Source organism: Meriones unguiculatus, chromosome 6 (assembly GCF_030254825.1).
Source record: "Meriones unguiculatus strain TT.TT164.6M chromosome 6, Bangor_MerUng_6.1, whole genome shotgun sequence".
Classification (NCBI taxonomy): Eukaryota; Metazoa; Chordata; class Mammalia; order Rodentia; family Muridae; genus Meriones; species Meriones unguiculatus.
Genome location: NC_083354.1, coordinates 115,609,706 through 115,633,466, shown reverse-complemented (window position 1 = coordinate 115,633,466; position 23,761 = coordinate 115,609,706). Strand labels below are relative to the sequence as shown.

The window sequence follows — 23,761 nt, the reverse complement described above, 5'->3', positions numbered from 1 at the left end:
TAGTAGTAATACGAAAGAAAATACGCACTGAGTGGTGATGCCTCATGCCTTTAGTCCCAGTACTTGGGAGGCAGAGGCAGGCAGATCTCTTTGAGTTTGAGGCCAACCTGGTCTACAGATCAAGTTCTAGGACAGCCATGGTTACACAGAGAAACACTGACTTGGAAAAAAAGAAAAGAAAAAAGATATGCTGACATTTTTATGTGTGCTTATTCTATTTGAACTTTCTGATAAGACTGTTGGCCTTGCCCTTACTTTCTAGACAGAAAAGGCTGATTCCACTGGTAGACAAGCCCAGTGATGTGACCTTGTGTTGGTTACTCCACACCGATGGTGGTGGCGAGGTCATGTGAATTCAAACACATTTGGCAGCGATGTTGATTTCATGCTATACCACACTGACGGTGGTTCTGAGGTCATGCTAGAACACATCGATGGTATTGTTGACTTAATGTTATACCACATGGATAGTGATGGTGAGGTCATATTAGTTATATCACACTGGCAGAAGGTGATGAGTTAGGTTAGACCAGAAGTTGGGCATGGTACACACATTGCTTGACAGATTCATTTGCTCCTTCACCAAACTTTTCACCTTACATTTAGTTTGAAAGATTCAATAAATATTAGTTCCTCTAGAACTATAAGTAAAGCTATGATTCTCTGACTGGGGGACACAGTTGACATGCTGATCATAACACTTAGTCCATTCATTTAGAAAAACAAAATACAATCTCCAGTGTTCCACGTTTCTTTTCTTTTAGAAAGCATCCAATGTAATGCAACATAGGCTTGAACAGAAATGTCTTTTTCAAAAGCAGGTACTCGTCCGTGAAACAGTCACTAAGGACTGACATCCTCTAATTATGTCCAAAAGAGGAAGTCAGCAAATGGAGTACTTGGTGAGGACTTCGCGGAGCCAAGACATCTGAGCAGCTGAGTCATTAATTAGAAATACACTGTGTAGCCTGTTGGGCTGCCGCACCTTGCTTGCCATGTAATCCACCCTTTAAGGTTGCTGTTTCAGGAGAGCAGAGACTTCTGTGAACGTCAGGGCTCGCTGGCAGGTAGAGGTAGGACTGCAGTCCTCCTTGGTGCCCGGTGAGACATCCAGGCCTGACCGTCTTAACAATGTGCATTCCCCGGGGGCTGTTACGCATTTAAGTTGGGAAAAAAACTGTTTTGGATTTGTTTTGTTTTAAAGAGTATTCAGAACATCTAAAGAATGATAAGCGATATTTTTAAAAACCTAAGAAATGACATTTAATAAAAGTGAGGTGTCTTTTGTCCTATTGCACATGTAGGAAAAGAGGAGCCCAGGTTGCAGTGGGAGATTCCCGTTTGATTATATTGGGCTTCCAGTGAGGAGCTGGAGCTGTAGTTTCAGAGTGAGGCCCTGCTTCCATGTGTGCTTCACAGGGCTTCCACATCCTGGGCCTTTGCATGTCAAATCATATTCCTAAACTTATCTGTTCTCAGCACCCTCTGCGCACTTCTCAAGCAGATCTCAGCTGTGCAGCCTCCATTCTAGTCTCCGGGGAGGGAAGCCACAGCAGATGGGGTTAGGGCAGAGGGCTGACGCATCTGACAGCAAACGGCTAGGCTGCTGAGTAGAAGCTGTGAGCGTCAGGAAGCTCCTTCTCCCAGGAGACCCAACTAACCACTGAAGAAAGTTGAAAATGAGCCCTTTGAGAAACGCTATTAAAAGTAGTAAAAAATTGCGATTGTGCAGATGACGTGCTGCTGTGTGCTTATTCGGATGCTAATGAGTTTGACATTAGGGAAGTCAGAGGCTTTACAGCTACTCCCTTATGTGATTCAGTTCTTTATTGGCAATCTTTGAGAAAATAAATGGAAAATGTATTGCTAATAAATACATAACACGATAGGGCATTAGACAGAAAGCCATTACTTTCAGGATTTAGAAAGAGCTTTGTTCACCAGTGTGACTGCTTCCAGGATCTTTTGTTTTATGTTGGTGTGTGGTAGACAAAGGGAACTAGGCAGGTGGAAAGCTCCGAACTGTTTCTGAACCAAGAATGTAGCAAAATGAGCCAAAACCATTTTTTTAAGTTTCAATCAAACACAAAATAAGAATTCCCTAGCTGTGGTACTACTCAAAGCTTGCAAGGAACAGGCATATATGGCTCAGAGGCCACTACTTCAGTACACTGCCTAAGGTAAAAGGCCAGCAACGGAAATCTCCGGCAAGGAAGGTCAGTAGCTTGTGCATTAAAACCTCAGGACTGCAATGCAAACATTTAACCATGGCCATGTGTGCAAGCGGTGTTGGTAAAGCAGGGCCCTCTCTAGGATGCTGAGCACACTACGCTGACCCTCAGTGGTTCTCTGCCCCCCGCCCCCGCGCCCCGACTCCACCCCAGGATCAAATAGAGGGGATATAACCTTGTGCATTGTGACTTGATGGTAAAGCAAACCAGACCCTGGCTGTTTCCTTGAAAAGCAAATTAAAACACTGACCATAGGACTGACAGCTTCTGCTGGCCTCTTTCAGAACAGCTCCAACTAGCACAGGGCACAGCCTCTCTCTTGGAGCTTCTTCACTGGAGCTCATTGCAAATCATGCCCCAAGGTTTTCTTCTCCGTAGCTCATAGTAACAGTAACAGTAATAGTAACAGTAATAATGGGACTGGGGATATAGTGCAGGGGTAAAGTGCTTGCCTGCCGTGCATAAGCTCCTGGCTTCAATCACTAATGCCACAGAAATGAATTATAAAATTATTAATATTAATGCAATTTGTATTTTAACAGTTGCATTCTGTTTATAATGTGACCAACCAAATTACAGGTGAAAGGTGCCAGCATATCCTCTGTTGTTCACTAAAGTTCATTTAAAGAAGCATTTTTTTTCTCTTATGCGGCCTGTTATGCTTTCTTTCTTTTACTTTTCTCTCACTAGGATGAATTTCAAGATTTTCTACTAAATTGAACAAAAGTTCTGAGGGTCAGAGCCAAACAGTTGGCATATAAGTTACCTGTAGAAAGAGTGATGTGGTCTCATTTTTATTATTAAAAATTAGAATATATTGAAAGAAAACTAATTCAATCAAAAACTTGATAAAAAGGCTTTCCTGATCAGCAGTGGTCACCTCTGGACTTGTTTTGAAACTCATTGTTGCTGCTGAGTTTAGAATGGTGACTTTTTTTCAGTATAACAGCCAATTCACTGGTTTAAACTGCTCAGCAATTGACATCTTCTGAGGTTACAAGCCTTTGCATATCTAGTTACTGATATCTGCCCTCACAGAAAGGTTCATGATTAAAATAGTTGTTAAAATCTAATGTGGTTAGTTAGGGTAGAGATACTTTCAAAACACAAACTTAAAAGTTTTCCAGATAAGCTGGGTACGGTAGCGCACACCTGTAATCCCAGTACTCAGGGAGACAGAGGCAGGCAGATCTCTGTGATTTTAAGTCCAGCCTGGTATACAGAGTGAGTCCAGGGCAGCCAAGGCTACACAGAGAAACCCTGTCTCGAACAAACAAAGTATTCCAGATGACTTTCAGGGCTAGTTCCTACAAACATTGAAAAGGGAACTTTGATTGTCCTTGAGAAAAGGTCTATTTGAAATACTGTCTGGTCTTCTGAAGGGATTACTTTCTAAAACTTGTATATTTTAAGCAGACGATTTTGAAAGTATGAATAAGGAAAAGTGTCAAAGGTCTTTTATGTGTTACTTGTCCTAAGTTATATTTAAATGAGGCATATTTCCAAAATACACAAAACTTCAAAAACATGAAGCTTGCAGCACCCCCCACCACACACACCATGTCATAAAGCTGTGACTGAGGCCATGGTAAAGCAAATAATAGAAATCTTTGGCATACACGTGTTACCTGTGGGAATAATAGAACTATTTGCTGCAGACATTTGGCAAAAGGGTGCAAACATATGGCTTTGGTTTACATTCACCATTGCCAGGTATGAAAGTTTCTGGACAGACTGGAGAACAGTGGCGGCAACTCAAAATCAGAGAAACAATGTAACTAGAGTCTCTAACGTTTTCCAGTGTTGTTTCGGGTGTAAGCTCTTTTGTCTTGCTGTGAAATTCGTAGGGACTCTAGAAAATTTTCTTTAAAAGTTATTTCACTCTTGAAGAGTGTGCACGAATGTGGTCCCCAGATAGAGCTTTTGTCCAAAGAACTCTACTTACTGTCCTCGCAGGCCGAATCTGCTTCCTCCTTCAGGCTTGGTGTTTTGCTGTTTATAGGGGAATTAAGATGGGCTAAGGGAGAAAAGATGAATCATAATTCTGGACAGCATATGCCACTCAACCCCTCAACCTTTTATACAGAATCAAAGGGCATATAGTAATATGCATGTAGATATGAAGAACTAGAATAGGGGCCTTAAATAAATGAGAATTAGAAAAAAACACTGATAAATATGTCACCATGGGGAGCTGTAAGAGAGCATTTTGTTTAAGTTTACATTTTAAAAAGTTGACACTTTGAACATGCTTCTAGTCTCCCCGAGAAACCAGGAAATGTATATTAAAAAAAAAAAAAACTAGACGGTAAGGAGGGTAAGAACTGAGAAAAAGTCAGATACTCTAGCCCAGCATTTCTCATCATAAGTCAGAGTTTTCCTGTATTTACTATCAGAGCTCATTTGTTCATAACTTTCCATATATAAAGTAAACATTTAGGCCACCATTTTATTCTGACTCATAGGTATGTTTAGAACAGGCTAGCATCATTAAAAGAAAGGACACTTAATACTAGGCTCCTTGTCCTGAAGCTGGACAAATTTTATTTTGATAGACTGACATCATCTAGTCTTTTCATTTTCTTGAGTCCCAGGGCTTTTCCAGTTGCCTAGGTTTCTCTTTTTTATTTTTCTAAATTTCACTTCTGGAAAGGAAATATCCACTGGAGATACACAGTATCTCACAGAAAGGATCCCAGGACCTTCCTGTACATCACCGCAGTTTCTCCATTTTGCCATAAATTTCTCAGGATTGAAAGAACACCTTATGAGCTATGCCTATAGGTCAGAAGAAAGGCACTTGCTTAGTAAATGCAAGGCCCTGAGTTCAATCCCCAATACCAGTGTAAATAAACAAATCAGAGAGGACATCTCACAAGAAAAGTGTAATATATTCTATAATGTAATATAGTAAAATATTGCTATTCCAAACATGCCAAAAAGGAACACAGTGAGCCCTGATTAAGAAGTAAGAAGTAAAAAGAAATTCAGACACAGCTTAATTGATAAAAATGCTTTTTGTACAAGTATGAGGATCAGAGTTTGATCCCAAGTACCCATGTGAAAATCCAGGCATGGTGGTATGCACTTGTAAACCCAGTACTGAAGAGATGGAAACAGGAAGGTGTGGGGCACGTGAACTGTTTTCCATCAGGGAAACCATCCTGGAGCCAGAGTGAAGTCAAGAGGTCAAGACATGTCTAAACCACAAAAATCTCAATCTTGAGACCAGCAGGAGTAAGGCTCACTCCATTCCTATTCTGTGCCTTCATGGCCTGCTGCACATAGTCTTGCTACTCCAGCCTCCACCATTCTTGAGGTAGCCACATCTTGGCCACCAGGACATGTCCACCTAGCACCTGGAAATACTCTCCCTACAAATGAAGTATTCCTGTCACCTCAGGCCCAGCCAATTGATGCACACTCACCCAAAAACCCCTACCTGCTTCCCCAAGGTTTGTATAGCTCTTATGCCCCCCCCATAAAGAGATCTTCATTGCTCTGAACCCAGCACCTGCATGCATCAGTGCTTGGATGCCCTGAAAGGAAGAAGCAGGCCCCGGCACCAGAACAACAGAAAGGTCCCTAGAATTCACCATTCTGCCACTTAGGAATGACATGCAAGGTTGACTTCTGGCCTTCATATGCACGAATGTGTATGTACATTCCCACATTCATGTTATGAAACAACTCCTCCCCAAAAAACAGAACACACAAATAAAAACCTTTAAAAGAAGGGAAATGAACATTGCATGTATGGGAAGAATTCCTCAAATCAAAAGGCCTGTTTTAGGTAGCAATCAATACAATGTGTAAGAGTTAACTGTGTAAGAGTTTTCAGAAATTAGCTCAAAAATTGTTACCATGACTTTCCCACATGCTAGGAACCTGCCCTTCCCCAAAGACTCTAGGAATCTGTTATAGGATTGAGATGTGTGTGTGTGTGTGTGTGTGTGTGTGTGTGTGTGTGTGTGTGTGTAAGAAAAAAGGCAAGCGAGATTGAGCTTATGAATTCTACATGGTGTTCCTTGAACCTGGCCTTCAGAAGACAGCCTAGGTCTTCCTTTCATCCCCAAAGTAGGTATAAGTCTGTTTTTTATTTTTGCCTTTGATAAAATAAGTGCCAATAAGAAAAGATGGTCAAGTACAATAGCTAGGAAGGAAGTGATTCATACATCTCTGTATAGGTCTGGAAGTAAAGAGGCATTGTCCAACAGGCAACTAAATAGATTTCATTCTGTGGTTATTTTTCTTCTTCGTTGTGTATCACCTTATTTCTACTCCTGATTCCTGTATAGCCTTTATGAAATGTTGTTTGTTAACAGTCTTCATTTCAATAATGTTTTCCCCACTTGTTGTTTGTTCTTGTATTTGCTCAACTTTCCAGAAGACTACACCAGAAAGCCTTTGCCAAAGTTAGATTGGGAACATGAACTACCTTTTTTCTTTTTGCCATAATATTGTACATGGTGTTTGTGAACTACACATTACACCGAATTCTTCTTAGTTTGTTAGTTAGTTAGTTAGTTAACTAGTTAGTTTGTTGAAACAATGTCTTGCTGTGTGGCCAATATGGAACCTTGTATGTAAATAAGTCTGGCTGACCTCAAACTTACAAGATTTACCTGTCTCTTCCTTTCATACACTGGGATTAAAGGTGTGTACCACCATGTGTGACAAATTCATTTTAACATAGTTTCAGATCAAGAAAAAGTGCAGTGCTAAATTAGAAGAACTCCTTGTAGGCATCTTAGAAGTATCTTCTATATTCTCTGCATAAATAATAAAGTGAGGTATATAAAAGGTGTACAAAATCCACAGGACAGGTTTTTAAAAATAAATTTCTGTTTTGAAAAAAATCATAACTTTTACAATGTTAACTGCAATGTTTTGAAAAAAATTTTGTTGTCTAAGCAGAAAGACAACAAATATCACTTGCCAGGAGGCAAAAAATAGTTTCTAAGAATTGTGGTTTTTAATATTGCATTACATGTTATTTAGACCATTTTGCCTGAATCATGTAACAATCATGTGCTTCCTTGATATTTCATGAGGAATTGGAAAAGACGGGAACTCTTCCACCACACATCTTCAGACGTGCATAGCACAATGGTCTCTGCACCTTGAATGGGCATGACTAGAGCAAGACACCCACTTTAGTAAGAGGTTTGACTATAGAAAAACTACCCATGTTCTTTTGCAGTTTATCAATGCACATGGAAGTAATCCAAACAAAGAATATTTAGAAGTTCCTGCTCTCATATATAAAGTTCTAGAGAGAAAGAACTGCTTTCTCTCTCTCTCTCTCTCTCTCTCTCTCTCTCTCTCTCTCTCTGTATGTATGTGTGTATATGTGTATTCATAGTGCTTCCTACTACTGAGCTTGCCATGATCCAATAAGATCTAGTTTTGAATTAGAATGGAGGAGGAAAGACATCTCACAGATGTTAAATCTCCCCAGAAAAAAAGAAATACTCATGTATTTTAGGTTTTTGATAATATTGCTCCCCACATGACAGACACTGAATGTACCACTGTTATTCAGGATAAAGGAGAAAATGACAGTGACATGAGCAGCCTTTAAATTATAGCCTTGTTCCATTGCATGCCTATGGCTCGGTCCACAAGTTCAATTTCAAAACCTACTGTGATACCAAAGAAAAGAACAATAGCGCGATAAAATACAGTTGTGCGGTGAGATTCCAAGACCAGTCAAGGGATGTTTATGCCCCCCCCGGTGGTATTAGTGAAGAGATGGGTATGTAGGGTGACTACAGCCCAGACCTATGCTGACTCCTCAAAGCGCCTATAAAGAAGACTGTATTTTAGTATATTTCTGAAACTTCTGTGTATGCCTTCTGGAACTCTTAGCAGTCTGTCTTTCAATATTGGTAAACAAAACAAAAAACAACAAAAAAAGTCATGGAGTTCAACCAATGGAGGTATTTTTTTCAGAGTGGCCAGGGAAAGTTAATAGCACCTGTGTTGCAGAATAATAGACTTGCACCATGTGAATACTTGCCCATGGGAGTAGCTTCCTCAGAAATATGTGATGTGTTTCATCACGTTAACCCTCACATGCTACTGATCTCTCTTAATCTAGTTATTTGTGAGGCACACAGAGCTGCGTTTCCACGAGCTGAGCCACTTTATATGCAGCAGAGATCCTCCGGGAGGAGGGGATTTCACAACGCAGTACATGCCGTCCTGAGTAAACTGAGCCCTTTTAATCCTAGGCACTATCACATCTGTCATAAACTCGTATGGCCTCAAAAGAAAGAAAATCAACAGGAAAAAAAAATACCTCTGTTTTATTGTTGTTTTCTCTTATTGTGTACTTTTAAAATATTTATAACAATGAACCATTTTATTTAGACTAAAGTGGCTGCTGTTCAGCCAAAGCCATGAACACTTTTTGTTTGCTAATTTAAAAAGCAGTTCAACGATTGGTGTGGTGTTTATTATGAAGCAATGACAAAAGAGTTCTGGTGGGTTTAATAGTTTTAGCTTACGAGAGCTGTTGTTAATTTCATCTGTAGTGTTGCAGGTGAAAAAATGCACAATGGATAAATAGTCTATATTGGTTTAACTGAACATAATATATAGTGTGTTCTGGAGTTGTTTGTCTCAATAGACTATAGTAATCAAAAGTAATGAACCTATTATGTGCAGGACCTTGGAGAGCGTCGAATGGCAGTAAAAGTGTGGCACATAAAAGGTTTATTAAAGGAAATTAAAGTCCATCATTGCCACACCTGCTCCCCTATTATAAGTCCATGGCAGGTCAGTGCCTTCAATCACAACGTAGCCTCTGAGAGAGGGGCCTAGTTTCCATTACCATGGCAGTCACATTGCCACCGCACACGTCAGGATTTAAGGACTGGAGCCACAGAGCATCCCCGCTCCCTGTCTCTTATTTTTCCACAAGCAAAGTACCTTGTTTATATTTAAGAATTCTAAAAATGTGCAGAAGTGAATTAAACTAAGAGGTTATTACTGGACTCTGGGAAAATGGATAGATGTCATGGGGTGAGAGTAGATGAAAACAGAAGGCTTTCAAAGCCTGTATTCCTTAGATAATTTATTTGATTACATTTAAGACATTCAGTAATGATAGGAATTGATATTTCCATGCACCTTGCTTATATTTTATGTTTCTTGTACATTTGAGTGATCTCATGGCTGTAGTTTTTCTAGAATTCAGAGAGTAAATGTAGTTCCCTGTTGATAATTATAACTCCCAATGATATTTTGGAGAGGCAATACAAGGATTTGCCTTTGGGTTGCATTTTTACATAGGCAAATTGTTTTTCCTAACTTAGGAAGAGTTATAATCAGAAAGCATCTAGAAGGGTTGAGGCATTTTGAAATCAGTAAGTCAATCTGGATCTTTTGGCTTGATATTTGGGGATCTTCTCACTATCATAACCACTGCTGATGAGATAACCCCTTTTCAGTTTTTGGAATTCTAGAAGCATACAAACCATCAGCAAACACTTGTGGACAAGGCCATCTGCCGTCTTGCTGTTATCATCTCTGATTTCCAACATCCGTAGATATGTCTTTAAAATCGGTGGTACTTGAGAACAGTCAGCCAGATCCCATAGAGCCAAAAGGATATTCAGGAACATGGAAAGCTGAACATTTTCATAGTGATCTTCAGAATTTCTAATTACATGTTTTCATAGCTTGGTCAGTGTCAAAGTAATGATCTCAGTGCTTTGTGTTCATATTACAGATGGACGCAGAGGTTGAAGATAAAGCACTGCATACTCTCTCAAAAGGAACGGAAGGTGAGTTAGTGACCAGGCTCCCTGACACTGTGCCTACCACACCATGAAAGATGGACATGCCTGTGTGTCCCTTGTGTGTAGTAAGAGTAAGTGAGGCAACCTTTGGGTAGCAGGAGTGATAATCACTAGTGACTGGGACAAAAATCAGATTGTCCGTTTATTACCAAAGCTGGGTTTTATTTTTATGCTGTCTGGTTTAGTAGTCCCAATCTCTACTTAGTTCAAGTGAAACGATAACATTTGTTTTTTGGCTGTTTCTGCCGGGAGTTCCAGGCAGCTCCAGAAAGGAATGTTTGGAAGGTTCAACTTGTTGACTACCCCTCATTTTTTGTAACCAACAGATGGTAATGTAATATTGAAATATAAACAGGCCCTTGATGATCCAAACAGCTGGAAAACAGGATTGACTGGCAATTATACCCCTCAAGGAAAATAACTTTTATTATAATTAGCTATATTTTGTGACCCTGAATTCTAAGTGGAAAACTAGTTTCACCATGGCTCTGAAAACATCCTGCAGAGCTGTCTTCCACATTCTCTTCTAGTGTTTACACTAATGAGGGAGAGTTGAGGCACTGTATCCCTATCTTCTTAGGAGGATTTGGGATTTACAGTTGAGAGTGCTAGCTATGTGTTTACATATGTAGTCAGCATAGTTAATTCCTCTTTCAGAGCCCCAACATTTTTTATTCAGTTAAGAATGAAATTTTTAGTTAAAATGTGTGAGGATGTCATTGGCCATGTCATCCCAAAGGAATTCTGTCTATAGTATAAATTTTTCTCTACTGAAATAGAACTTTTACCCTGTATTATTATTTGGGTTCAGTTTAAATGACTTTTGAAGTAATCGCGTCCTGTATCTTTAAATTTGAAATAATATGTTTCTAGGGCATTCATTTTCATACAATAAACTTCTCAATGGGTTATGTGCTTAAGAATAAGAGTCTCTTTTATTATTTAGAATAAGCCCATGCTTGCCATATAGTATAAAATAACCATATTACAATTCACGGACCCAAAGAAGCTAAGTAACAAGGAGGGCCCAAGAGAAGATGTTTGAATCTCACTCAGAAGGGGAAATAGAATATACAGCAGAAGTGGTTGAAGAGAGGAAACAGGATAAAGGAGGGAGGACTGAGGGAAATGAGGGTAGGGATCAGATGTGGGAAAAGTAGGGGCAGAAGGACAAAGGACTTACAGAGAAAAGACCACCCCTGGGTAGGGGTATCTCTTGAGACAAGCTGAAGGCTCCTGAGAGGATATGGGGGTAACTTTAGCTGAAACCCCTAGTAGGAGAGGTCATGGAGACTGAAGAGGACACCCTCTAACCAAACAGGACTCCTAGGGGAGGGAGGGGAACACCAACCCACCCACAAAAACTTTGACCCAAAATTTATCCTGCCTACAAGATTTGCAGGGATAAAGATAGAGCAGACAATCCCCATCCCAAAAAGGCAAAGAGGAAGGACATCAGAAGAAGAAGAAAACAGGAAACAACCTAGAAACCTCCCACAGAGGGCCTCTGAAAGGCTCTGCCCTGCAGACTATCAAAGCAGACGCTGAGACTTATGGCCAACTGTTGGGCAGAGTGCTTGGAATCTTATGTAAGAAGTGGGAAATAGTAAGATCTGGAGAGGACAGGAATTCCACAAGGAAAGCAACAGAACCAGAAAATTTGAACACAGGGGTCTTCCCAGAGACTCATACTCCAACAGTACCACATATGGAGATAACCTAGAACCCCTGCACAGATGTAGCCCATGGCAGTTTAGTGTCCCATTACATAGTAATGGGAAGAAGGACTGCCTCTGACATAATCTGATTGGTCTGCTCTTTGATCACCTCCCCCTGAGGGGGGAGCAGCCTTACCAGGCCACAGAAGATGACAATGCAGCCACTCCTGATGAGACCTGATAGACTAAGATTAGAACGAAGGAGAGGAGAACCTCCCTTATCAGTGGGGAGGGGCATGTGTGAAGAAGGGGGAGGGAAGGTGGGACCGGGAGGGTAGGAGGGAGGGGCTCATGGGGGGATACAAAGTGAATAAAGTATAATTAATAATAATAATAAAAAAGAATGCTTAAAAAAAAGATAGAGCAGAGATTGAGGGAATGTCCCACCAATGCCTGCCCCAACCTGAGACCCACACCAAGGGAAAGAGACAAACCATGCTTATTCCAAATACCAATATTCCACAGATTAGACTGTGTGTCTCCTATTTTAATGTTCCAAAGCCTACCACTCCACCACTCTTTCAAGACATGGGTCTTTTAATTTGCAATTATTTTTGGACTGTATTTTTTTCTTTTGGCAGTGCACACGTAGCCTTAAATAGAGCCAACATGTTCTTTTAGAAGTGAACTACTGTTTCTTGTGAGGCGTGAGTAATTTTGAAAACCACCTGTTGTCCCCCTCCATATGCTGCTTATCCTTGTGTAGGCAGGTATTTACCAACATGAATTCCTTTAGTTCCCAGAGTTTCAGGCAGAAAGTCAAAGCTTTTTTAATAAGTCCCTTATTCTGAAAGGCTGTTGATACTAACAGTGCCGAAGCTTGTTCCTGTCTCCCATGTGTAGGAACTGTTTGGGAGCAACTCCAGGCGCTTGTTAGTGAAGCCTGGAGTTCTCTCTGAGAACTTTCTTTTTTAAATTTTTTAAAATTAATTTATTTTTTATTAATTACAATTCATTCATTTTGTTTCCCAGCTGTAGCCCCCTCCCTCATCCTCTCCCAATCCCACCCACCTTCTCATGCCCCTCTCCCACTCCACTGATAGGGGCAGTCCTCCTCCCTATCTGAGAACTTTCTTGCTGTCACATATATGCCCAAGGCTGTGGTGTAACCCATAGGTAGATGCTTGCATAGAATACTTGACTCACTATAGCTATAAGCACCACAAAAAATAAATAAATAAAAGCAGTAATATTGGAATTCTTTTGAATAGTTCACCATTACAAAGAAAATCAAGTTTTTCTTGTTTCTAAATTTTTTTTCAAAATACCTGTAATGTCAGGTCACTGGAGAGTCTAATCTACAAAAATCCAAAGCTACCCAGTGTCCCAAAGCTAGAATGAGTCGGTTTGGGACCATGTTGTCTTCCCTCTTATTTCCAAAAGCCCAGGGTGAAAAAAAAAACCCTAAAAACAAAAAACAAAACAACAAACAAACAAAAAACCTCATTATATTCAGTGAGAAGCCTAGTGGGGTCTGTCCTAGCCAGGCACTAGTGTTATTGCTAGGCAGGTGGAAAGTTTTGGTCATACAGTTTTAAAAATAAACTCATTTGAGACTTTTCTTTCTTTCTTTCTTCTTTCCTTCCTTTCTTTCTTTCTTTTTTCTTTCTTTTTTTTTTGTGAACAGTACCAATGGATTCTCTGATCCAAGAGCTCAGGTAAGATCTCCCCTAATGACTTTTTCAAATATTGATTGGTCCTGATTAGAATGAATTGTTTTCTTCAGAACCCTTGGTTTAGAATGAGGACTAGCTCTTTCTACTCCTCAGGGAAGCAGAGGAGAGTGGCAGCTGTGTTGACAATGGGGCTGAAAAATATTTGATCTGATATTCTAATGAAAGAAAACTTTTGGTATCATGTCAATAATTACCTGCTTTTCCTCACTGGCCCGTTTTCCATACGCTTGTGTATCTTGTGTGGCTGGGTTTTGCACTGATGGTGTATGAACTTGATTAATGAATTGCCTAGATTCTGATTCAGTTTTATTTTAGATAATTAAATAATTTCATCAGCTAGCTCCTTCTAGTTTTAGCCTACACAGTATAGACTAATGCAACAAGACTGTAGCAGGTCCTTCCATTTTTTGTTTTGGGTATTATAGTTTAGACAGGGTGTTGAAAATTCCGCCTTACTGAGTGAGAAGTTCATCAGTTTTATTTCAAAGTATTATTGTCAAAGTATAAACTTTAAAAGAAAAGTACAAGGACTTTACTTGTGTGCCGGGTGATAAGTATAGATCTGTTTGCATTTTTTCTACATGCAGACATCCAGTTAGACCAGCACCATTTGTGGAAGATGCTGTCTTTTTTCCATTGTATGGTTTTGGCTTCTTTGTCAAAAATCAGGTATCCGTTGGTGTGTGGGTTTATATCTGGGTCTTTGATTCAATTCCATTGATCCACCAGTCTGTTTCTATACCAGTACCATGCTGTTTTTATTACTGTTGCTCTGTAGTACAGCTTGAGATCAGGGATGGAGATACCTCCAGAAGTTCTTTTACAGCGATATCCTCTAAAAGACTCCACCCAACAGGGGATCAAAGCAGATGTAGAAACTCACAGCCAAACTTTAGACAGCACAAGGAGTCTTATGGAAGTAGGGTGATATAGAAAGAACCAGAGGGGACAGGAACTCCACAAGGAGACCAACAAAACTATAAAAGCTGGGCCCAGGGAGGACTGCAGAAACTATGCATCAACCATGCATACAGAGGATGTAGACGCCCTGCTCAGATGTAGCCCATAGGCAGCTCAGTCTCCATGTAGATCCTCTAGGAAGGGAAGAAGAGACAGTCTCTGACAGGAACTCAGTTGCGTGCTCCTTGATCACTTCTCCCTGTAGAGGTGACCTAGCCAGCTCACAGAGGAAGATGATCCAGAGAATCCTAATGAGATCTGATAGGCTAGGGTCAGACAGTTGGGGAGGAGGACTTCCCCTATCATTGGACTAGGGGAGAGGGATAGGGGACAAAAAGGGAGAGAGGGTGGGACCCGGAGGAGATGAGGAAGGAGGCTACAACTGAGATACAAACTGAATAAATTATAAAATAATAATAATAGTACAAAGAGAAAAGAAAGGGCTTCTGGTTAGGAAAAGCACAGCCTGAAGATACAGTTTCTTTGAGGCACACAGTCGCACTTGCAAACCCAGGAAGCCCCCAATCTATGCACTGGTCTGAACTCAGAATCCTGCTTGTATGTCCTGGGGGGAAGTTTCACAAAGAAGGAGTGGTCTAGTGTGTTACCTACTTACAGCGCAGAGAGATGCACCAACACAATCACCAGCACTGTGCTTGGTGATTCCCTGAAACACAGGCTCTTAGTTACTTCTGCTTTTGTGTGATTGAATTTATTCCAGCATCAATTCATTCGCTTGTTTAGAATTCTAGTGTACTTTTTATGAAAAAATGCTATCAGGAAATCTAGAGGTTTAAGAGCAGGGCATATGATATGCACATACATTTGGGCCAGATTAAAACTATGGACCTGATCATATATAAAGTATAAGATTGCTTGGTTCCTTTTTAACTTTGCCTTTTAAACTTACTCTCATTTAAAATTCCCATGTTTTCGGAGGCTTGATGTTTAAATGACCGAGGGGTGAGAGAATATGAGCTGTTTGTTGTACCATGAAATGGGATTCTAGAAGTCTGCTGTGACCACATGGATGGCTTATCTGTGGTACAATCTTTTTAGGGACCCAAACCATTCACAGAGAGGAAAGGGACCTTTGAAATGATAAGTGTTTACAAAAATGACTATAAAAAGAGAGAACTTTGAAGGAATAATGTGCATGTATTGACCTAGATGGAGTGTGTATCTCAGATGAAGATGCAGATGGAATTAAAAAAAAAGATGTGGGGAAATGTGTTATGTAACATTTGTGGAAAAATTTCTTTTTAAATATGCTATTAGTATTAATGAGTACAGTAAAACTAGTATTTGTTGAGTTCTTATGCACCAGGTGCTATTAATTTTATCATCCAATTACTTCATTTAATCCCCAGAGTAACCTTATAAGGTAGGAAATATGATGGCTGAAATTTTCAGAAAAAATACATGAAAATCAGTAGCTAATGCCAATATCCCACAGGTGCACAGCTAGTAATCCATCCAAGTTCTTGGTTCACAGGCCTGTTTCCCTCCTGGGCTGTGCTTCCTCTCACTTGCCACTAGCCCAATGTGAGGTGTAGATCACAGAGGTGTTGTTCCATCCACTGGGACCATAAGAGGCTAGATCTCAGAGCGCTGCCGTCGGCCCTCGGGCGACTGTCACCAGTCTAATTATGGACAAAGACTTCCTTGTCTCCTAGCTCTATAAAAATGATTCATATCAAATATCCCATTTTATGCAATCTGCAAAGAGTAATTTAGACAGAGAATAACAGTGGCTGGAGAAATTCAGATTTTCAGGCCTCTTTACTAAGAACCAGTTCTAAAAAGTACTTAAACTTTGTAATTGTTTATGCTCATCAGGATAACCATGCTTTCTTGATCACACAATGTTTCTCACAGCATAACTTGACCCAGGCATAGACCCTGCCTGTCCTTGTACATATATCTTCTGGAGAAAAGTAAAGTAATGATTTATATGAAAGCATGCATTGTTGGTGTCCTTAGTTTCTGTGTCCCTTTCCCTACAGTTACATCTAACTGACTCTGAAGGTTTTTTGTAATTGACCATCACAGCCATGTGTCTTAATTCTAAGTGTCACTAAGAAGTGTGGAGTTCTGTTCACAGCATAGGAGTTCTGATTGTTTTGGAGAGAATGCTGGTAACTTTACAGAGTTCCCTTTAATACGAACTGGGTACATTACTGCTTTCAGAGTGAATACTTGTAAAAAAATACTAATACAAATGAAGCTAATTTCAATATACTGTATATTGTTCATGGCACTAATAAAATTGATACTGACATTCTCATTTTCTTATTATTCTGTGTGCCAGCTACTATCATCACCATTAAAAAAGCAATTTATAACTACAGGTCTACCTTTAATCATCTTCCTTATTAGCATTTCCAGTTTTCCTCTAACACATTCAGGTTACAGGTGGTGTAGAGAAAGCTCTGCTGCCTTCCTCCATCACAGCCAATGCATTATCTCCTCTCTTCTTATTACCACTTTCCTTAATCTGAACCTCATGCCATTGACTCTACTAATTCTCATAATTGGCTCATGCGTTGCCAATCAGTTCACTCCCTTCCTCTAATTAGGAAAACATATTCTTCCTCTGAAATGACTTTCTTATGTGACTCCTTAGAGAGACAAATAAATACAAGGTCCTCAAGTACATTATTGTCCTTCTGTGGTTTATTGCTGCTTACCAATTTGCCGGCTTAAGTGTTATAATGAAATGTCTAGTTTGATGTCTTGTCTTACTTTTTTTTCTTGAATATTTTACTTTAGTTAAAACCCCACCTTTGATATGTTGTGTTAAGTATCAAATTGCTGAATCTTTAGCTGGTCGCAGTGGTGTGGTGCACGCTTACAATCCCAGAACTTACGGAGGCAGAGGCAGGCAGATCTCTGTGAGTTTCAGGCTAGCCTGGTCTAGAGAGTGAGTTCAGGACAGCCACAGCTACACAGAGAAACTGTCTCAAAAACAAAACAAAACAAAACAAAATGCTGAATCTTTTATGAACTCTCATCAGTATGTTAAAAAGTTAATGTTTGGACATAAATGAAAACTTTTCTAACTCACAGATGGTGTCCAGTTTTTCTATTTCTTGTGATACATAGCCTCATTTTAATACACTATGTATTCATTTTAATACTGTAAAGCTTGCATTAGTAGTCATGATTATATTAAAACTGCATGAATATTTCTAACAACTAGGTAACAACTAAAGAAAATATAACAGAAACTTACTTGTTAGAAAAGCATCTTAAAATCTATCAGAGAAGCCTTTTACAGGAATGAAGACAAAATGAAGTTTGCCATTTAACAAGAAACCTCGGCAAACTATTAAAACACTATCATGTATCTGTGTGTTTGCATAAAATCTGATGGCATTTAACATGAACATTACCCAGTGGCCCCTGAATCAGTTAGTCCTTGAAACAGTTTCCACAGTATCTAATTGGATCCACATACTAAGCCAGTAAAGCAGTCAGGACAAATGATACCAGCTGCCTTTTAGGTCTGGAGCTGAGTACAGGGCCAGGAAGTGTAGTGCAGGCTGACTGAGTAGGGGACTCGCAGGCAGAGCATAGGTTCTGTCTGTCCACACAGTAGCCTCTCTGTACTGTCCACCATGTCTCCAGTCCTGGGTGTCCTCTCTACATTAACTTAAACTTCATCAGCAAATTAATAAACTAGAGTGAAACATGTGCTGGGTTAAAAATAATCTCTACTCTGATCTTCACTGTGAGGATATATAATTCCTTCTTTGCATATGGCTACTTAACAAACTGCAACCAAGAGTGAGTAACCAACATCAACCAAACAGCAACACACCAACAATACACCTGCCACTCTGGCCTCTAGCACTTATACACCCTCTGAAAAGTCCCCAAAATTCCAAATATTACACACTCACGTAAAATATCTGTAGTTGGCAAAATCACACCTCTGCTAGAGCACAAGACAAATCATAGTCACCTGCTGTGAAGTAGGCTTGTATCCCCATGTCTGAGATTTAAAAAAAAAAAAAACAAAACATATTCTTATATTTTTTTAAACCAAAATACTCACTACAAGAGCCAAAGTCACAGCAACCCAGAAAGAGAAAGTAAAGCAGTACAAATGAGAACCCTAAAGACAGAACTTCTGCTAATGTGCATAATTTAGAAACTAAGACAAAAATACTTTCTCAAGACCACGTGGCTACTTCACACCTGCAACAAAACCACCAGTTTATTTTCTGACATTTCTCTGAATGTGGAGATTTGGTCCACAAATCTGTTTTATTTTTTATTTTTCATTATTTCTCAACTAAAAATTTGGAACGTAGGGACATGCACAAGGTTTTTTAAAGGGAAATTTTCCATTTGTAATGTCCTCACTTATCCTCATCTTCACCAAGACACATTGTAAGTCATTTGACAAAACTCTCAATCACACCTGAGTGGAATTTCAAAGGAGGAATGTGTGCCAAAATGGGTGACTGTTCAGTCAGTAGGGACCACCTCTTCTGATCCATTGCTATACCTATGCAGATAGAATTGTAGGTATGTGTACATATGTATACACAGGCCAAACTGTGAAATACTTTAGCAGACAAGTATCCTACTGAATCAGGAACAACTTGCTTCCTTAGGCTGTCTCTAAATCCAGGTTTATAACTTGTTCCTATAATCCTACCACTTTTGAGGTGGGATTGCCTCAAGTTTGAGACCAGTCCGGGCTATTTAGGGAATCCCTGGCCATCCTGGACTACAGAATAAGACTCTGACTAGAAAAACCAAAATAAATAAGTAAATAAATGAATTAAAAAGAATGAAGACTGCCTCTGATTTAGAGGGACTCTAATAAAAATGCTGTGTGCACAAGCTGTCTGTATATGCTGTTTGCTGCTGCGGGAGCCCCTCTGGGTGTCTGGACCTCCACGTGCTTACATGAGCTGTTGGAGCAGTTTCTCCTTAGATACCTCCTTCTTTTCCTAGGGACCCAAAGTGTCCCAAAACAGGTGATACTGATTCTCCACCTGCTTTCCTAGCCTCAGAACTCAGGGTGTACCTTGCTCTTTCTATTCATCGGTAGCAGGAATAGGAACCATTTTGCCACTGTGTTTGCTTAATATCCCATAACATGATCTTATTTCAGCTCATATTTTCATTTAGATTGTTATATAACTGCTCTTCCCTGCTGTGGTTTCAGGTGTACTCCAAGACTCTTATAAAAAGTGAACTATTCTTGCAAAATATGGATAAATGGCACCTTTAAAGGGGTATTTGGTACCTATGAGACTCTTTCCCCATAGGCAGAGAAATGGCGTTATCTAAGGAATGGGATAGTTATGGAGGGAATCTGTGCTCCTCTTGTGTTTCTTGGCATGTGATACATTCTGCCCAGGTATGATGGAGTACATGGCTATTGTTGCACTGATGTAACCCCTAGATTTTGAATTTCCTTACGCATCAAATAATGTATTTATAATTCACTCAAATCAGCAGTATTCTGTTACAGCAGCAAAGCATGGGACTAAGACACCCCAAAGAATACTGCAGCTGGTGCCCCTCAGTTCTGAGCTGAAGCATATTTATCTAAGTAGTATGGGTAGGCACACGGGCTGCGTGGTGTTCAGGATCCAGTGAGACAGGCTGTACAGAGGCATGTTCATAGTTCCCGAGACAGGTGGCAGTGTGGGCCAGGGGGAAGCTCCAGATTCTCGTTTTGCCCTCTGACCTATCCACTAATTGGGTAGACTCTTGAAAGCTAGTCTGTAAATTGCTGTTTATAAAGATATTTGAATAATAAATTAGGGATCATGAGATTAGAATGTTTGCAACCTTGGTCTAGTCAGCGACCCAGCAGCTGCTCCGCACCTGTTTTAGACCAGGCAACAAGCTGAACATCAAGTCTTAAGTCATAAAAGCACAAAATTACAAAAGGCAAATGTAGCTCTTAAAGACCATGTACTATTGAGAATCTTATTTTGTGCGTGTGCACATGGCATGCCACGTGTGTAGCAGTCAGGTCTCTTCTTCCGCTATGGGTTCTGGGTATCGGATTCAGGTCTTCAGGCTTAGATGCATGTACCTTTACCTACCAAGCCTTTCTCTTGACTTACTATTTTCCTATTATTCTTAAACTCTGAAACTATCATGTCAAACATGGCCAAAGCAAAATGGCAAGAACTGTGCTTCACGGGGACTCAGGAGACCACCTCTGTTTTTATTGGTGCTTCCTCTTTGATTAGCTTTCAAGCACGCCCTTTCAGTTTAACTTAGCCTATCACTAAGGAGGGCCTGATGTGGGTCCTGAACTTGTAAACTTGTCACACTCTGGAGAGAATGGATTGCTTAACGACACTGTGTTTGATCTCATTCACTCTCAACTCCTGCCAGATCCATTCAGCTTTGTGCTCTGTTCTGTTTCATTTTATTTTGCTTTCCCTGATCAAATTGAACTGGTATTTCCCAAATACTCTCTAATATGGGTCCTGCCCTGGCCAGTCTACCAAGGCATCATACCCTTAAAGTAAACTGATTCTCCTTATCCTAGTGGCTACCAGATGCCAATATCTCTATAACTAAGAGTGAAACATATGTGCTTGCCTTTTCACCTCCATGCTGAGACTTTTTCCTGGCCCTAGTTTCATGCATGCTGCCATCATTGTTGTGTATTCATATGTGCATATATCCTGTTGTATCTTTAAAACACTGTTTTGTTGTTGTTGTTGTCATCCACTATCTCTGGCTCTTACAATCTATCTAGCCCCTCCTCTAATATAACACCTGAGCCTTGGGATAAAGGGTTTGTTATAGATGTCCCATTTAGGGTTGGACAGTCCGTAGTCTCTTATTCTCTAAAGATTAACCAATTGTGGGTAACAGTGTTATTTACTATATACTGAAGAAGAAGCTTGTCTAATGAGATTGAGAGATGCTCTAATCTATGAATATAACAATAAGTCATCAGGAATGGTTTTCATATCATGTCTATCTAGGAGAATAATGGTAGGAGGTTCTTCCCAGTGGCCTATGTTCTATCTAGTCATAAACTTTTGACCCTGTAATGGTGTGAGGTATGAATCAGGTCTTAACTCCAATCAGAATGTAGTTAGTTACTACCATAACATTTGTGCCAGTATTGCACCACAGTCTTGCTGGAGACATTATTGTAGCTCACAGGGGTCCCAGCTGAGTAAGATTTATGACGGCATCTCTCACCCCATAGGGTGCATAGCACCTTTCAGCATCATGGAAGCTAGCCAGTTACTGTGAAGCTTCCAGCTCAGTACCAACTCAATTTTTCCATGTTTCATGAACTTAAGTATACAGTGTCTTCAGTAACAGGGTCTTACTGTCAAGTTCTGGAGAGTAAGTAACCAAGAGCAATGATTTGGGGTTTTCTGACTTGAGCGTTTTAAGAAAAATCACTATTGTGAGTAATTTAATGTTCCTAAAACTTAACCCCAATTAGAGAAGAGAAGTTACTTATTAGCTTTGGCCTATAGAAAGAAAAAAATTAGTGTCATAAATAACCTTGCCAGTAAACTCAGTGTTCTATGACAGCAGACTAGCCACTGATACATAGCTACACCTTATTGTATGCTGAACTTATAAATAGGTAATGGGAGAAGCTGAAATTACAATTACTGTTGGATACATGTTAGCCTGACAGCATTCTGTAAATATGAACATGGACACAAACTTTTTAAGAGAAATCCCAGTAAATCAGATAAGAAATTCTAGGTATTGTCCTGGTCTAATGAAGCATAGCTCTGTAGACATCAAAGGCAGAAGACTGGATTTGTCATTCTAAGTGACCCATTGATATTTTTAGGACTCGTAAGGCCTGTTTCAAATGCATGCATGGTCCTTTCTCCAGGGCCCTCTTTCGTGATTTCCTGGTTCAATATTATATAGCAATGTGCCCACAGGGAGGGCATCAGGAAATGACTGGCTCTTCAAGTGAAAATTCAGTACAGAGAGAACATAGTATTTCACCAAATGTGACTTCATGTTTGAACAAAAAGTAGGTCAATGATAACCTAATAAATATTTAGCAGAAATTATGTAGGCATTTAGGATAACCTGCTCTTCATACAAAATGGACCATGTTAATACTGCCCCTTGTTGAATACTTCTGTGAATACGTCCTCAGCTTGCTGTGAGTAAGTATGCATATCTACTAAGACAGGAAGTGTGCCCAACCTGTGTGCCTCTGTGCTGCTTCCTCTGCCACTCACTGCCTCCATCGCTTGCTTCAAGCTTGATTACTCTTCTCCCCTCTTGTTTATACTTCCCATCTTCTTAGGCCAAAAGTTCTTTATTTATCTTTCATTACTATTATTTTTATTTTATATGCATTGATGTTTTGACTGCATATATGTCTGTACAACGTATGTGTCCCCCATAGAGGCCAGAAGAGGTCATCAGATCCCCCAGGCCTGGAGTTTACAGATTGTTGTAAGCTGCAATGTGTGTACTAAAAGTCGAACTTAGGTCCTCTTCAGGAGCAACCAGTGCTCTTAACTAATGAGTATCTCTAGCCTCTGCTGAAAAGTTTTGACAAGTACATGCATCATACTTGGCTGCTATTACAATAATCTCGAAAGTCACTGTAATTTAAATATCATAAACTTTAAGCTGAATATAGAACACTCAAGACTCACTATGAATGGCTATCCTGATGGAGCAATGCGACCAACATATATCAAGGAAACCTACTGTGTTGGCACATAGACCAGCATGTCTTTCATATTGCATCAGTAAACGTTGGCTTTGTAAATGACCTCCACTCATGGTCAGCTCTGACCATTGTCTCTACTAGGGCATTTATAATAGCAGTGTTTAAATTCTCTGCTGCTGATACATCCTTCTTCCAGTACTCTGTGGGTCTTCAGTGCAATTCTTCTGGTATTTTTTTTCCTTAGGATGCAGCAGCATCACTTCCTACCAAAGGTATCTCTGAACCAACAATAGGCTCTACGAAGTTGTATGTCCAACACAGCTGATCGTGCTGCATCCTTATAGACATTGTAGCCAGTCAGGGGCTTCTAATTCCCCTGTCTCTCAGGAGTATTCCCAAATATGGGATGTGCTGTCCCCCAAAACCCACAGGCCAGTTTGCCATTGTGTTTCCTTGTCAGTGATGGGAAATACAAAATACAATAATTTAGCTTTATTCTTTTTTAAGAAATGGGTGTGTAGGGATGTTCCAGACCACTGACCCTCTAAATATATTCTAGATTTTTGCTGGATTTATGTTCTACCCCCTTTTATAAAGGCCTCTGGAATGCTTGCCATTTCCTATTCATCTATTATCATTAGCATGATGCAATCAGCATACCTTACTAATTCAGTGATCTGGGGTTTTGAGTTATCCAGATCCT

The 23,761-nt window shown here is 40.0% G+C and overlaps 1 protein-coding gene across 5 annotated transcripts in view; it reads left to right on the top strand.

The window, feature by feature from the left end:
• LOC110557746 (ST18 C2H2C-type zinc finger transcription factor) overlaps window positions 1–23,761 on the top strand; it is a 340,314-nt gene that overhangs the window by 233,781 nt on the left and 82,772 nt on the right. For 4 of the 5 annotated variants that reach the window (XM_060385906.1, XM_060385907.1, XM_060385905.1 and 1 more), the window contains exons 3-4: window positions 9,970–10,024; window positions 13,385–13,415. In XM_060385906.1, the coding sequence (XP_060241889.1) occupies window positions 9,970–10,024; window positions 13,385–13,415 (86 nt within the window). Of the gene's footprint in view, window positions 1–9,969; window positions 10,025–13,384; window positions 13,416–14,020; window positions 14,103–23,761 lie in introns of those variants that run through there. The other variant, XM_060385909.1, reaches the window with a different exon arrangement.